This window comes from Lissotriton vulgaris, chromosome 1_1, assembly GCF_964263255.1.
Source record: "Lissotriton vulgaris chromosome 1_1, aLisVul1.2, whole genome shotgun sequence".
NCBI classification, from domain to species: domain Eukaryota; kingdom Metazoa; phylum Chordata; class Amphibia; order Caudata; family Salamandridae; genus Lissotriton; species Lissotriton vulgaris.
Genome location: NC_141685.1, coordinates 1423851662 through 1423865713, shown reverse-complemented (window position 1 = coordinate 1423865713; position 14052 = coordinate 1423851662). Strand labels below are relative to the sequence as shown.

The 14052-nt window shown below is 41.7% G+C and overlaps 1 protein-coding gene across 7 annotated transcripts in view; it reads right to left on the bottom strand.

The window, feature by feature from the left end:
- The window catches only part of KIF21A (kinesin family member 21A), an 863983-nt gene that overhangs the window by 264249 nt on the left and 585682 nt on the right, over positions 1 to 14052 (bottom strand). For 3 of the 7 annotated variants that reach the window (XM_086967225.1, XM_086967226.1, XM_086967224.1), the window contains 3 exons: positions 9805 to 9912; positions 9153 to 9281; positions 3850 to 3888 (listed from right to left, as the gene is read on the bottom strand). In XM_086967225.1, the coding sequence (XP_086823351.1) occupies positions 3850 to 3888; positions 9153 to 9281; positions 9805 to 9912 (276 nt within the window). The remainder of the gene's footprint in view (positions 1 to 3849; positions 3889 to 9152; positions 9282 to 9804; positions 9913 to 14052) is intronic. The other 4 variants (XM_086967228.1, XM_086967229.1, XM_086967231.1 and 1 more) reach the window with 2 other exon arrangements.

Genomic DNA, 14052 nt, shown 5'->3' with positions numbered 1-14052 from the left:
TAGAAAATCAAACAGTAATCACCTGAAAGGAGGAACCAGTCATCTATCCTCATCTGAGCAGGTTCTTCACTACAGTAAAGTCAACTTAATCTGCATGAAAGTAGAACCTACAAATCCCATGTCGGGTTCAGGGGTCAAGCTGGTGGGAACTGTAAAAGTAGACCTTACATGTAATTTCAGATCACATGTTGCTTTCTGCGGTGCAAGATCCTGTTCTAATGTATTCAAATGAATGCGTACTGTGGTCTGACTAGACCAAATAAGCACAACAATATTCCGCAATTTCAAGTGCATTACCAAAAGAAGCTCTTTCAGAGATCAAGAGAAACCTCTGCAGATTGCAGCCTGGCAGACTATAATCAGGATATAAAGAGGGATTACATTCCAAGTGTGGCCAGTGTACAAAATGTTTCTTTCCCACACTGAGGAATGCCTAGAACAAAGCATGTTTTTATGTTTATCTCTATGAAATGAAGTTCCATTACTCTTACTGCACAGCTGTCTTGGGGCAGCTCTCAGCAACGCTCGTGTGCAGTAAGGAGAGTCCAAACTCAGTTTGTTAGGTGAAAATGTTGACAAAAGCTAGAACTCTAAGAGGACTCCCACTCACCCACAGCATGGTATGAATCTAATCAGAGATAGATCCTAAGGTGGCATCATTGAAGGGTGAATGATTAGAGTAAGCTCAAAATAATTTAAAATCTCCCCTTGGCAGTACACTAAAGATATATTTTCCCATGATTTTGAGGTTTGGGAATAACGGAAAAATCCTGTAAATCTTTGGAAGATCCATGGCTCAACAGAACCTGATCACAACGATTTAGAGAAATTCTGATTGATACAACTGCCCTTGGTTTTGCATCTTTTGGAGATTCAGAACCATATATTGAAATAGCTACAAATATTTGCTGCCACAAACTGCATTAGAAAATGATGTAAAAATGTGAAAGAAACAGGCAGCGTATTACAAAGGACATAGATCCACCCATCAAGAAGCAACAGAATTGCCAGCCTATTGTATTTTTGTTACCAATTTTCTCCCTTGTCTAGTACCAGAGACCTAAGGTCACATGGATGAGGGGTCCTCAAGGACTGAAAGCACACACATCTGCAATTTGCACCCAGGATATGCGGAACCGCAGTATCACCAGTGACATTGGTGTGTTTACTGATACCACACAAGGAGTACAATGATTTTATGGCAGCATGAATTATTTTCATATCATTAAATGGAATTTGTAAAAGATTTCATGAAATATTTGAAGTTTTTAAACATTATATATATATATATTCACTGAAAAAACCATAGGTTATAGACCATATATAGTTAGGAATTAGCATTTACAAAACCTTATTTCACTCACACAAAACCATTGAAATTCGCATATATAGTTAGTTGCACTAACTATATATCGCGCACCCGCAATCCACTGCTGATCATGTCACATATTACATCATTCATGACATGGTCAGTGACATCACTGATGACATCACTGATGACATCTCAAATGACATCACAGATGACATCACTGATGACAACATCCAGTGACTGTATGTTTCTGTAAAGTTAAAATATGTCTTACATATTGAAGAATGAGTGGATGTATAAGTGTCTGGATGAAGGATTTAGTAGGTGCACGACTGACTGTATGAGTGAGTGATTAAATGTGTCTCACTGAGTGCATGGGTTAGTGACTAAACTGTCTTAATTTGTGCATCATTATGTCTGTTGTTCTGTAAACTGCTGCATGTGTTGATCAGTAGCTATATGAGTAACTATATGGGTTATTGATTGGTTGCCCAAGTATTTGTATGGGAGACTGAGTGTGTGTGTGGGTGGCTGGGAGGTGTATGACTCTGTGCATAGATGTGTGAGCAGTTGATTCACTAGATGTATGGGTTCAAAAGTGCATGTCGAAACAGCTGTATGGGCGGTTGACTGTGTGCATGAGTGTATTGGTGAGTGAATGGATATCTCAGTGCTACATGTCAAAGCAAGTACATATGTAAAACACAGTACATGTGAGAGTTGACATATATAAATAACTGTGCATAAGAGCCAGTGAATGTGTGACTGGCTGTATGGATCATTGCGAACTTGTATCAGGGATTGTATAAGAGAGTAAATATGTGTTAGTATATGTTTGAATAAGTAAGGTTTGCATAACTGTATAGTTGAGGAAATGGAGGTGTGATTGATTCTTTGCATGACTGACTAGGTGTGTGAGTAACTCCATGGATGAGTGACAGTCTGTGAGTGTCTGTTTACACTGAGTGTATCTAAGGTTATATTAGAGTCTGAAGAGGTTCATCGTATTATCACATGGATGATGTCATCAGTGATGTCATCAGTAATGTCAAATCAGATGTCATCAGTGATGTCATTTGAGATGTCATCAGTGATGTCATTTGAGATGTCATCAGTGATGTCACTGACCATGTCATGAATGATGTAATATGTGACATGATCAGCAGTGGATTGCGGGTGCGCGATATATAGTTAGTGCAACTAACTATGTATGCGAATTTCAATGGTTTTGTGTGAGTAAAATAAGGTTTTGTAAATGCTAATTCCTAACTATATATGGTCTATAACCTAATATATATATATATATATATATATATATATATATATATATATATATATATAACACATTTCTATGGCAAAATGAACCCCTCATTTTGTTCCTTTGCAAATTAAATGTTTTAAGTGTTAACACTTTATTCCAATCAAGATGACTTCAGGTGTGCCATACTTTTGTCATAAGTAAGACTGTTGGCGCTCTAGTTGTTCTTTAGAACACTCTGGGACATTCTGTCACTGGGCTATAGTTGGGCTACATCTGGCTGATATTTGGGCTACATTTGTTTTTTTTTGTCTCTGGTGGCCATCTTTGGGCTACATTGGGCTACATTTGGGCTCTAACATATATATATATAGCCCAATGTAGCCCAATATATATTTTTCAAAGTTAATTTTCGTAAAAACCACTGGAGCATATATCTTGAGACATAGCAAAGGCACATCGGGCTACCAGTCCCTACAATTTTGCCAAGTTTTGTGGAAATCCATTCAGCCGTTCGACTTAAAAGTGAGTCCAACCGCCCTATGGAAAACTCAATGTTAAAAACACATTTTGGGACCCCCCTTTTTTCTCGGCCCCCGCTTGACGAAACCCCCCCCCCCCAACTTTCAGGGGATGCTCAGAAACAAAATGTGCCATTTTCCTGAAAATTTCAGCCAATTCCGTCCATCAACGCTAAAGTTATTCAACATAGGATTTTTTTGAATAGGGATTTCTGAAAATTCTAACTATATATACCTACTGGCGACCGCCAGTAGGTAATTATAAATATATATATATATATATATATATATATATATATATATATATATATATATATATATATATATATATATATATATATATATATATATATATATATATATATATATATGTGTGATTCAGAAACTCTAAATGAGGAATGCCATACATTTCTATTTTTTTACAAAGTTTCCATACATTCATTAACTTCTTTAGATGTGCATGTATTCTACTTTAATACATTCTAAAGGCACAAAAACATATTTTCCATCACCAACATCATACCTCGAACGCCCAAAAAATGAAAGGCACAAAAATAAAGGTTTGATTCAACAGTAAGTGCATACATAAACATGTTACATTGATCACCAATACCTTTACTGTTTAGCATGCATAAGTACAAAAAACAGTTAGAATAGCTGTAGCATACGTCTACTTCTGTAACAGCAAAATTGTGCAGCAACAAGCAAACCATACACCCATAAAAGATAGGAAAGATGGATAAAAGAGAAAGGTAAAGTACCTGTGTACCTCCGATAAGGAGGAATCACTTTCGTCAGACCTAAAGCAAACAGTGGTGGTGGTGTGAAAGAGAAAAGACAGGTATCAGAAATGTTAAGGATCAGACTAAGAAGAAAAATAAAAGAATGCTTCAAGTAAGAAACATAGTAGCGGTCATAGTACAAAAGAATTATCAAGGCCATATTAACTAACTTCTGCTATGTCAACCCCTTTATTAAAAGTGTGATGATTAACAGATGTGAAAAAAGTCTTATTCAAAATGGGGCACATTAGTGTCACACCTAAAGAAACAGATTGAGAGTAAGCCACTTTATATGCTAGACGGCATGGGAAAGGACATAAGATTCAACTATGTTAGACTAGAGGAATGCAGGCGTGCAAAGAAATATATATCTATTACAATGAAGTCAAAAGAATATCTAACAAGACAAAGCATGACTTCAAATGTGTGCAGCTAAACAATAATTTGGCTTGCAATGTTTGTTAGTATGGTAGAGAATGAGGAGGCAAATTTTGGGAGGGAATACTTTAACAGACTACAACGATAGAAGACAAAATACACAATTGCATCACTTACAACCTGAAAGTTAATATGTACACAGTACAAAACAGGAAAATACATTTACTTGGAGGCAAGAGAAAAAGTTGATATCGGACATTTTCTTGGATGGTAATTCTCATCGAAAAACAAATATCTATCACCAATCTTATAATAATCCTGGTATGGAAAACTGTGGAATTCCCTCTCTATTATCCTGATGGAGGGATATTTGCATCTGCTTTTCGTTTCTCTAATGAAGTTCTTAGAGGGTCATATTACCACCAGAAATTTAATTTTGCAGAGGAAAAAAAAGCAATCAGTTTTTAAACAACACAATTCTTTACAATATGTTCAGCAACCCCAAATTCTAATAACAATATAATACTTTTAACGTATAAAGCAACAATTCCAAACAAGCTGAATGATTTTATAAAGTTCGCAAGGTTTGATAAGGATATAAAAGTTGTCCAGGATATTTATAAACCATTAAGAAGTTCTAGATGCTACCATTTACACCATGGTAATTTACATCTCTTTTAATCTTTTTATCCTATTTTATAGCTTACACATGAATATCTAAATTGTGCCTGGGTTTGATTTAGGAAGGTTGGGCTCCTCCAATTAAAAAAAAATTCAATGGGCAGGGGTGAAGGGAAGGCCCTTGTGATAGTAAGATGGGGCACAGCAAGCTGAATCAGAAGGGGACAGATTACCAAAGATTAGGTGTGTGCAGGACTTGTGTGATGTGTTTGGACACGAGTATCCCAATGTTGATGGATGATAGGAGAGGCCTGATGAGGACATATGGCATGAGTAAATTTGTAGATGAAGGATGGAAGTGTCTGTTAAGTTTTTAAAGAGGCGATTGTGGATTTTGAATGAAGTTTGTACTCAAACTGAGTGGGAGTTAGTAATGGTTTCTTATTATTGATTTAGAAAGTCTTTTTCTTTTAGGTTGCCAGTGGTTTTGAAGATTGAATGCTTGGTCTACGGAAGCTAGCGAGTTGACATTTATAAATATAAAGGTCATAATCCTCAATGAAATAGAATCACACAAGGATTTATGTCTGAATTCCTGAACTGGCTTATATGAAAGAAGGATTGCTCACCTAGTTGCTGCAATTTTTACCAGCACCTACAAAGGGGTGGGAAGGGTTGAAGAATGCATGCAGAGAAGGACAATGTAAAAAGATACTAGAATGAGTCCTATAGTTTTAGAAACACTGAGCCTTATTACAATGGTGGTAGGTCAGACCGTCATCGTATCGGGCGGTCCAGCCTGCCCTTTTAGATTAGATTGCTTTTTACCACTGCGGCATGAACTGCGGACCAGGAAATGGGATGAGCACTTTGTGCACATCGGTGCACCGTGTGCCAGGCAGCATGGATGTGTGGGGAGGCACTACATGTGCCGTGTAGGCCACTTAGCAGTGGCCGATGAGGGGCCCCCAGAGTCAGTTACTCTTTGCCTTTTGAAAAGGCAGTCGGAGAGGGACATCTTAATCCCTACGGCACCACCTCCATTGTAGGGATAGAATTCCGAAGGGGTCTTGGTGCAACCCCCACCCCCACCTGCCGCCGCTGAGCTCCAACCACCGGTATTGGAATACGGCCGTCGGAGAGATGTCCTGGATGCCAAATGGACCAATGTTGGATGCTCAAATGGTTATTCAAACTTATTAATGAGGGTGTTTTGCGAATGTCCATTGATATAGGCAGAAAGGTTAACAGCTATCAATTTGTGGTTTTGCTAGGATCATATTTTAAATTAGGGCTAGGATCGCTATCTGGATATTTCAGGCTCCGAATCGTAAGAAACTTCTCTCAATTGATGGCTGTATTCTATGCCCTCCACTATAGCCCAAGATATGTCAGCCATTGCTATCACTCTACATAATAATGTGTAAAAGGAACACATCCGATTCCACTGTACTTCTAAACCCCATCAAAAGATTTTGAATTCTTGCATGATCTTTACTCATTCTGAGCCGTGGTAACTGCTTACACTTTACTATGCAACGTCTGGATTAACACACAGACTGATCACCTGAATCTGAATGACATCTTATAACTATCTATTTGACCTAAACACTGTCCGTCTTCACCATCATGAGACCATAGCCCCTCTACACACAAATAACCCCCTTTATATTATGCAACTGACAACAAAGCTCTTCAAACCATTATAGTGCAGTTATAACTTCTATTTTTCAGAAGCTGCTATATGACCTTTTTGAACCACGCTATCTATCCAGTCTACTTATCAAGTGCTCACATACCATACCTCCCCAGCAGAAACACACACACGTAACTGTTTACTGTGGGCCTCAATAGCCTCAGACATCACTGCCAACAGCTTCATACTTCCTATCATCACTTTTACCAGTACAATATGAACAGAGGCCACAAACAAAACAGAGTCGGGCATACAAAATAGAGTGGGGCATTGCAGTAAACTGGTACAACTCAAAAAGAATATCTGCTCAAAGAGCACCAGAAAACCCCCAAAACATCTTACCAAACCATCAAGAGACTGCTTAGTTCCACCATGTCAAACCAATTCTTCAGACCCCAAAAAGAATACACACATCATAACAAGTTTTTCACCAACGAACTACACATCACAAAAAACGAAACACTTCACCGCCGTGGTCCAAACACCTAGGCTGTACCAACTCCTCCCACCCACACACACACACACACTTGAATTCCCCGATGATGCACCCATTGAAGAGGATAACCTTTTAGAGGTGGTGAAGTGAGGCAGTGAATTCATGGCTAAAGCTGGAAGATGTTCGTAGAGCCTCGGAACAGCTGCAGAGTTATGCAATGTGCCCACAATAAGTTGGACAATCTGGCGAGGACCCTCATCTAGTACTTGGCTAAGAGTAGGTAGGGGTAGTGCCATATGTAAAATGTAAATGTAACGTAAAATTGTGCTATAAAGTGCTCAGTTACCCAAAAATGATGTCCTGGCGCAGAAATAGGAGAATTACATCTTTAGACACACTCAATGGTAATGCACACGTGCAACAGAGGAATCCACTCCTGTGCATCTAAAAGCTAAACAGCACTATAAAGCAGTGCTCTACAATCATTTTTGACAGCAGCTTATCAGTGGAAGCTCTACGTTGGGCCTGACCTTTGCCCAGTGAAGTCATTTCTGACAAGTTTGTTGAGCAGGTCTAGCACCTTTAGGGGCACTCCATCAGGATTGTTAAGATTTTTAGAGTATCACAGGACAGTGGGTGTTTGCTTAAGTATGTTAGTAGTCGGTTTCTAATACACAGAAACGAACAGTTCTCCTGGGCAATGTGTAAAAAACACAATGACCGCTTTGATGTGGCATGGCAGTAACACAAATGTCTCTAAACCCGATGAGTTTGTAACAATAGGAGTGGGCAGAAGTAAAAGGGAACATCGACCATCGAGAACAGAAGCAGAGCTTAGAATGCTCCAGTGACGCACAGACTGCTACATAAGCCATCCTGTTTTGGAGATATATATCATCCTTGCTAAATTGCTACATTAACAGAATACCCAGAGCCTGCAGCACCACAGAAACCGCAGATAAAGAGACCGGGCTAGACCCTGATGCAGAGGTCTAGCCCGGGACCAGGGTTCAATTCCCCGCCTCGGCGGGTCTTGGGCTCAAAATTCCACGGACTTGATAATTCTCGCCTCGGTGCCTATTCCAATTATGGAGTCCCACTCTGCAACTCTGGGCAATAGCTTGCTTAATCTCCACAACGGCCCCCACAACGCTAAGGATGCCTGGCTTCACCTTGGGGGTGCCCAGGAGTGGACGCCTCACATGGAAAGCCAGGATGGGTTCCACAGCGGTATTCGTACAAGCGCCTTGAGACCCTTGCGGGTGAGCAGTGCGTTATACAAGTATCAATTTACATTTACATGCACATGACACTCCATGTCGAGTAGTGCCTGCATCTGGTTATTTATCCCACAAAACAAAGTTGCATTATCGTCACACAATCCAGCAGATTTTTGAACTCAAACGCTTGATCTACTCGCTGAAAAATAGCAGCTGGCTTAAATATAAATAATCGCTTTTAAATTGATGAAGTCCCAGTAAAAAAAGTCAATTTAAAAAAATAGGTAGGGTCTTTCCCTCCAACCAATTTTGAAACGTTGAAGGCTCCCCAAATAGTAAATAATGATTCACCTAATTAATATTCTCAGATGGCAACAATGTTGAATTAATCATATTTTGCAATACATTAACAAGCGTAGGTTACATGCAGTTAGTTTGTGGCAGAATTACATAGGACCATTTTGTGGGCCTGCTTTGGACACTGTCTTTGGCAAAAGGCAAACTGTATAAGTAGTCTGTTAGAATGGGTACACAAAAACAAACAGCAATAATTATCTAAAGCAAATTCATGTGTGTTTTTCTGTTAAATATTGCTGCATTGCATGGTTAAACTAACAAAAACAACAACGTATTGGTTTTTAAATCGAATATTCACAAAAGTGCTACAAAAGAAATACATGCATTAAGATTTCAGTTAGGATGTTAGTATCAGTTAAAGAGCTGTATGTTAAGGAAACGTTTCCATATGTCGTGAACATGTTCAGAAATGATTCTTCAGTATATCTATGATCCAGGTTTTACAGACCGGGCATTAAAGATTAGTTTGAGGTTAATTTCTTTATGATATTATCAAAGATTGCATCCTGCACTAAGGAAACGTGTGTGCTCTTCCACTGCCAAGGAGTGGAGAAAAGCATTCCCTGTCACTTACTTATCCTGCTGAACTGCTGGGACTGCCTGAGCAACAGTGAGGCGACTAAAAACATTCTTTTCATTACGGGGCCGGCTTGGCGGCGAGGAAGGAGGTGACAGACTAGCCTCGGAGGTTCCAGAATCTGAGCTACAAGAAAAAAACAACATGGAAGACTCGGCTTTAAAGGTTATGGATAGTTAGATAGGTTAAATGTAGCATGCCACACACGCATTTGCCCCCTTACCACTCCCCAAACAGCTGCATTGCATGTATATTCTAATGAATTACAGATTGAGGGACTACAACGTAACCAGGCAAACATGAAAAGAGCTCTAAATGTAAACTAAAGGCCATCTCTAACAATTATGGTGTGATGTGCAAAACATTTGTTAAGAAAAAGAAGCAAAATACAAATCATGAGACTTGGATGTCTTCAATGACGCATGACTATACTAACCATGAACGACGCTTTATTATTCACAAAGTGCTCTACTTGAGCATTCCATCCTCACTAAATAAACATTTTGATTTTCACAAGGCATTTATTTTCAAGTGAATAATTTGAGAAGGATATTCTACAGACTGAAGCAGGGTGAAAATGCGCCACATTCTTTATTGGGAATAAACACCAAAATGTTGGTGAGAATTAAAAGGGAGAGGGAGCACTTACAGCTTCTGTTCCTTGCCTTTAGGCTTTTCTCCTTTCTCATACGCTTTCCTTCTTGCTAGGGGCGAATGATCTGGCCCTTTCTTTTCATTTAATGAATGATGTCTGGAACTAAATAAAAATAATAGTTACTTGACTGCTCAGAAGACAAACAATATTTATTGTCAATATTTATAGCAAAATGTTACGTTCGTAGCAAAAGAAGTTTCCTCTGAAGAATCAATAGCCTTTGTAAATGTAAAATGTGTTTGTATTTATTTAGCGCCTTCTACCCAGAGGTCTCGTAGCGCTGTATTCATACCGCTGTGGAACCCTTCCTGGCTTTCCTGTGAGATGTCCACTCCTGGGCACCGCCAAGATGAAGCCAGGCATCCAAGCGCTGCTGGGGCCGTTATGGAGATTAAGCAAGCTATTGCCCAGAGTCACAGAGTGGGACCCATGATTAGACTAGGCACCGAGGCGAGAATGATCAGGTCCAGGGAGATTGAGTCCAAGAGCCGCCGAGGCGGGAATTGAACCCCTGGTCCCGGGCCAGACCTCTGCATCAGGGTCTGCCGCTCTAACCATTGAGCCACGCTTCTCCACGCTTCAATATAACTGTCATCAGTATTTAACACTGTACATAGGAGGTCAAACTCCACGCTTCAATATAACTGTCATCAGTATTCAACACTGTACATAGGAGGTCAAACTATCATGTAGGAAAATGCTGCATATCTCTTATTGGGCTGCTGCACTGGTGCCACAAGCTACAAAATTGACGACAATTATAATGAATAAATGACACAGCCACACCTGTGTTCCTCACTCCTAGAAATTTAAGACAACAAAATATAAATCATGGCATTTGAAATTGTTTTGTTTACAATTTATAGCATCAAGCCATCGGATTTATTATTTACTATTGTCAATGTTTGAGGTTTTCAACAAAGATATCGAAATTTATAATGAAATAAGAAATACATTACTTCACAACAAGTTGGAGTAAAGTTTCATTTTAATTATAAAAATTGTATGAAACAAGATAAAACAGTTGAAACCTTAGGGACAGTTGCTGTGCAATGCGCAGGTTCGGATTTTTCAAGGGTCCTCTTGCATGCAGGTCTCACAGTGTTACCTGTCACCCAAAACAAAAACTATACTGCACAGAAAACATTCAAAGTCGCACAAGGCAAAGCAAGAATCTTTGGTGTGGAAGGATGCCCAGGTTACTTACCGGTAATCTTCATTACTCTGAGTATTGTTTCCCTCGCCTCATGAGCTACATCCAAAGCAATTTACATACTATGCCTCCCATCCCTCCCCAACATGGCCAACCACCATCACCCCAGACACAGTACATGGGGAGGACCGATCCACCCTACTTCCTGAAGAACTACTAAGCCCCAAAAGCAACCGCATGAAGCAGATAGCAAAACAGGCAGGGAGGGATGAGAACTCATGTGGCAAGCAAGACAATACTCAGAGTAATGAAGATGATCGGTAAGTAACCGGGGCATTACCATCCTCGTAGGTCTTCCTCGCCACCATAGTTACAAAGTGACCACATAACCAAGCCCAGCAGATTCATGAATATCTACAAAAAACCACAACTACAGGATAATGCAAACAGCAAGTTTTAATCCAAAAAGCAACACAGATGGAAAACAAACCCAGGGGATGCCCACAGAAGGCGTGAATCTCAAGAGCCGGAAGAACTAGCCTGGAGAACAGCTTCAGCAAAAACCAACCCCAGAAGGAGCACCCCGTAGTGATCCATGAACATGTGCGTAGAAGACCAAGAAGCAGCCCTACAGATATCCTCAGTAGAGAACTCCTTGAAAGAAGCCAAGGAGACAGACAAACCTAGGGTTGACTGACCGTGAATCTGGGCAGACAGTCTAAATGATCCAGACCGTCCAACTGTGGATGGGCGAACGCCAGCAAAGCCGCCCACTGCGCCCGAAGCATAGAAGGAGCCAGGCCCAAAGCAAAGCCATCCGACAGGAAATCAAGCACCCTCATCGGATCCACAGAAACCGAGTCTAGGCCCTTAGAAACACACCACCGAGAGAAGGACCCCCCCAATGGCAGGAATAAAATTGAAGAGTCGACAGGAGCCTTGCAGCAAATCAGCCACCTCCATGGAGGAGCCCTGAGACAAGAGGCTCACCCTCTGAAGAGACAGGCCTGAAGATGAAGATGACGCAGAACCCCCACAGGAAGAGGAGGGCTCAGCAACGGATATGAAAGATCCGGGATCGCTCAGCATTCCTGGACGGCCATTTCCCTCAGCAGAGGAAACCACAGGCGACGAACCCAACCGGGCACAACCAACAGAACAAACGCCCTGTCCCTGTGAATCCTGCACAAAACCTGAGCAATCAAAGGGATCGGAGGAAATGTGTAAAGCAGGGAGCCCGGCCAATGGAACAACATCACATCCATCAGCCATGCCTCCAGGCACAGGAGGATCGAGCATAAGTGGGGCAGGTAAACATTGGCTGCGACTGCAAACAGATCCACTGTCAGGTACCCAAACCTCAACTGTAATAGCTGGAACACCGTCCCCGTCAGGGAGATGGAAGCCATGGTGGGGAAGACCCTGCTCAGGCAATCCGTTGTACAGGTCTCCCTCCCCAGGAGATAGACCGCCCTAAGTGACAACACAGTCTCCTCTGCCCAGGTCAGAATCTGCTATGCCAGGAGCCACAGACAGCGAACCCTGGCACCCCCTGGTGATTGAGGTAACCCATCATGTCCGTCGAGACCAGAACATGGTGCCCCCAAAGGCCCAAAGCAAACTCCAGACAGTCAAATGAACGGACTTCGGTTCTCGGAAGTTGAACGAGCAACCCGCCTGCACCGACCAGGAATCCAATGTCACCCCCCAGCCCAACTGGCTGGCATCTGTCATCACCACCAGGGATGGGGACACCTGAAAGGGGGGACCCCAGGGCACATGGGACTCCACCATCCATCAAACCAGATCGGACCGAACCTGAGGAGACACCACCCCCAGCAGATCATAGTCTGCAGAACAAGGGGCCCAATGGGCCAATAGATGGTTCACCAATGGGTACAGATGTAGGTGAGCCCAAGACAGAACATTTATCGCCACAGACCTAAAACCCTGCACCCTCAACCACTGATGAACAGGGGCGGAATCCAAGGCCAGAAGACAACTCAGTTCCTTCCTCAAGGTTGCCCTCCTCCCTGCAGTAAAAACACCAGTCCCTTAACAATGTCCAGGTGACCCCTGATAAACACCAAGTCCTGAGTGGGGTCCACATGCGACTTTTTGTGGTTGATAAGGAACTCATGCTGTTCCAGGAAATCGCACACCCTCCGGACATGAAGGGTCCACTTAGAAAAAGAAGAGGCAGAGATCAGCCAATCATCAAGGTACAGGAACGCTCGAATCCCCTCCCTGTGCAGGATCCCAACCAATAGAGCCAAAACCTTAGTGAAAACCCTTGGGCAGAAGACAAACCAAAGGGCAGTACTCAGAACTGGAATTGCTCGGCCCCCACACAAAACCAGAGGAAATGCTGAGAGGACGGGTGATTGGGCACGTGGAAGTAGGCATCGAGGAGATCAAAGGAAGCCACAGCTTCTCCCTGAACCAGTAAAAGGAAGAATCTCCTGCAAATAGACCTCAAATGTGGCTGGCCCAGGCTGTCAGATTTCCACTAAGGACATTTGTCTTAACCTCAACGGAGGGTAGTTGTAGACCCAGGACCTCAGCTGCCGGTCAAATTATCATGGCAAATGAGGCACTCGCTTCCACTGGAGGGCAAAATAAGTAAGTTCCACCCTGTATCAGGGGCGGTATCAAGTCCACAGGCCTCTTGAAATTTTTTGCAAAATTATATTGTAATAAATGAGTGGATACATTATTCCCATTTCTACCATCATCATCTCTGGCTGGAGGCAAGCTGGTGATCATAATGTTAGCCGAAATAGCAATGAATCCTCTAAGTGTGCATTCATTCTAGAAGAGGGCTAGGACTGGAATCAGACAGTATGGTTTCCGATTGTACTTTCATGATTTTATAGCATGACATGAGTCGATACTGTGTTGAAGTCAGTTCAGGGTGGACCACATATCAATGCTGGCAAATCAGTACCAACAACAATAAAGGAGGAGCTGATGCAGGTTGTGGTGCCAGGGTAGATCTAGGCATAGTTTTAACCCTGCAGTTGTAGGAAGGATGTTGTTCCCTAGCACGCTGGATTTCATTAAGAAGGCCATTCGTGTCAGAACATCAA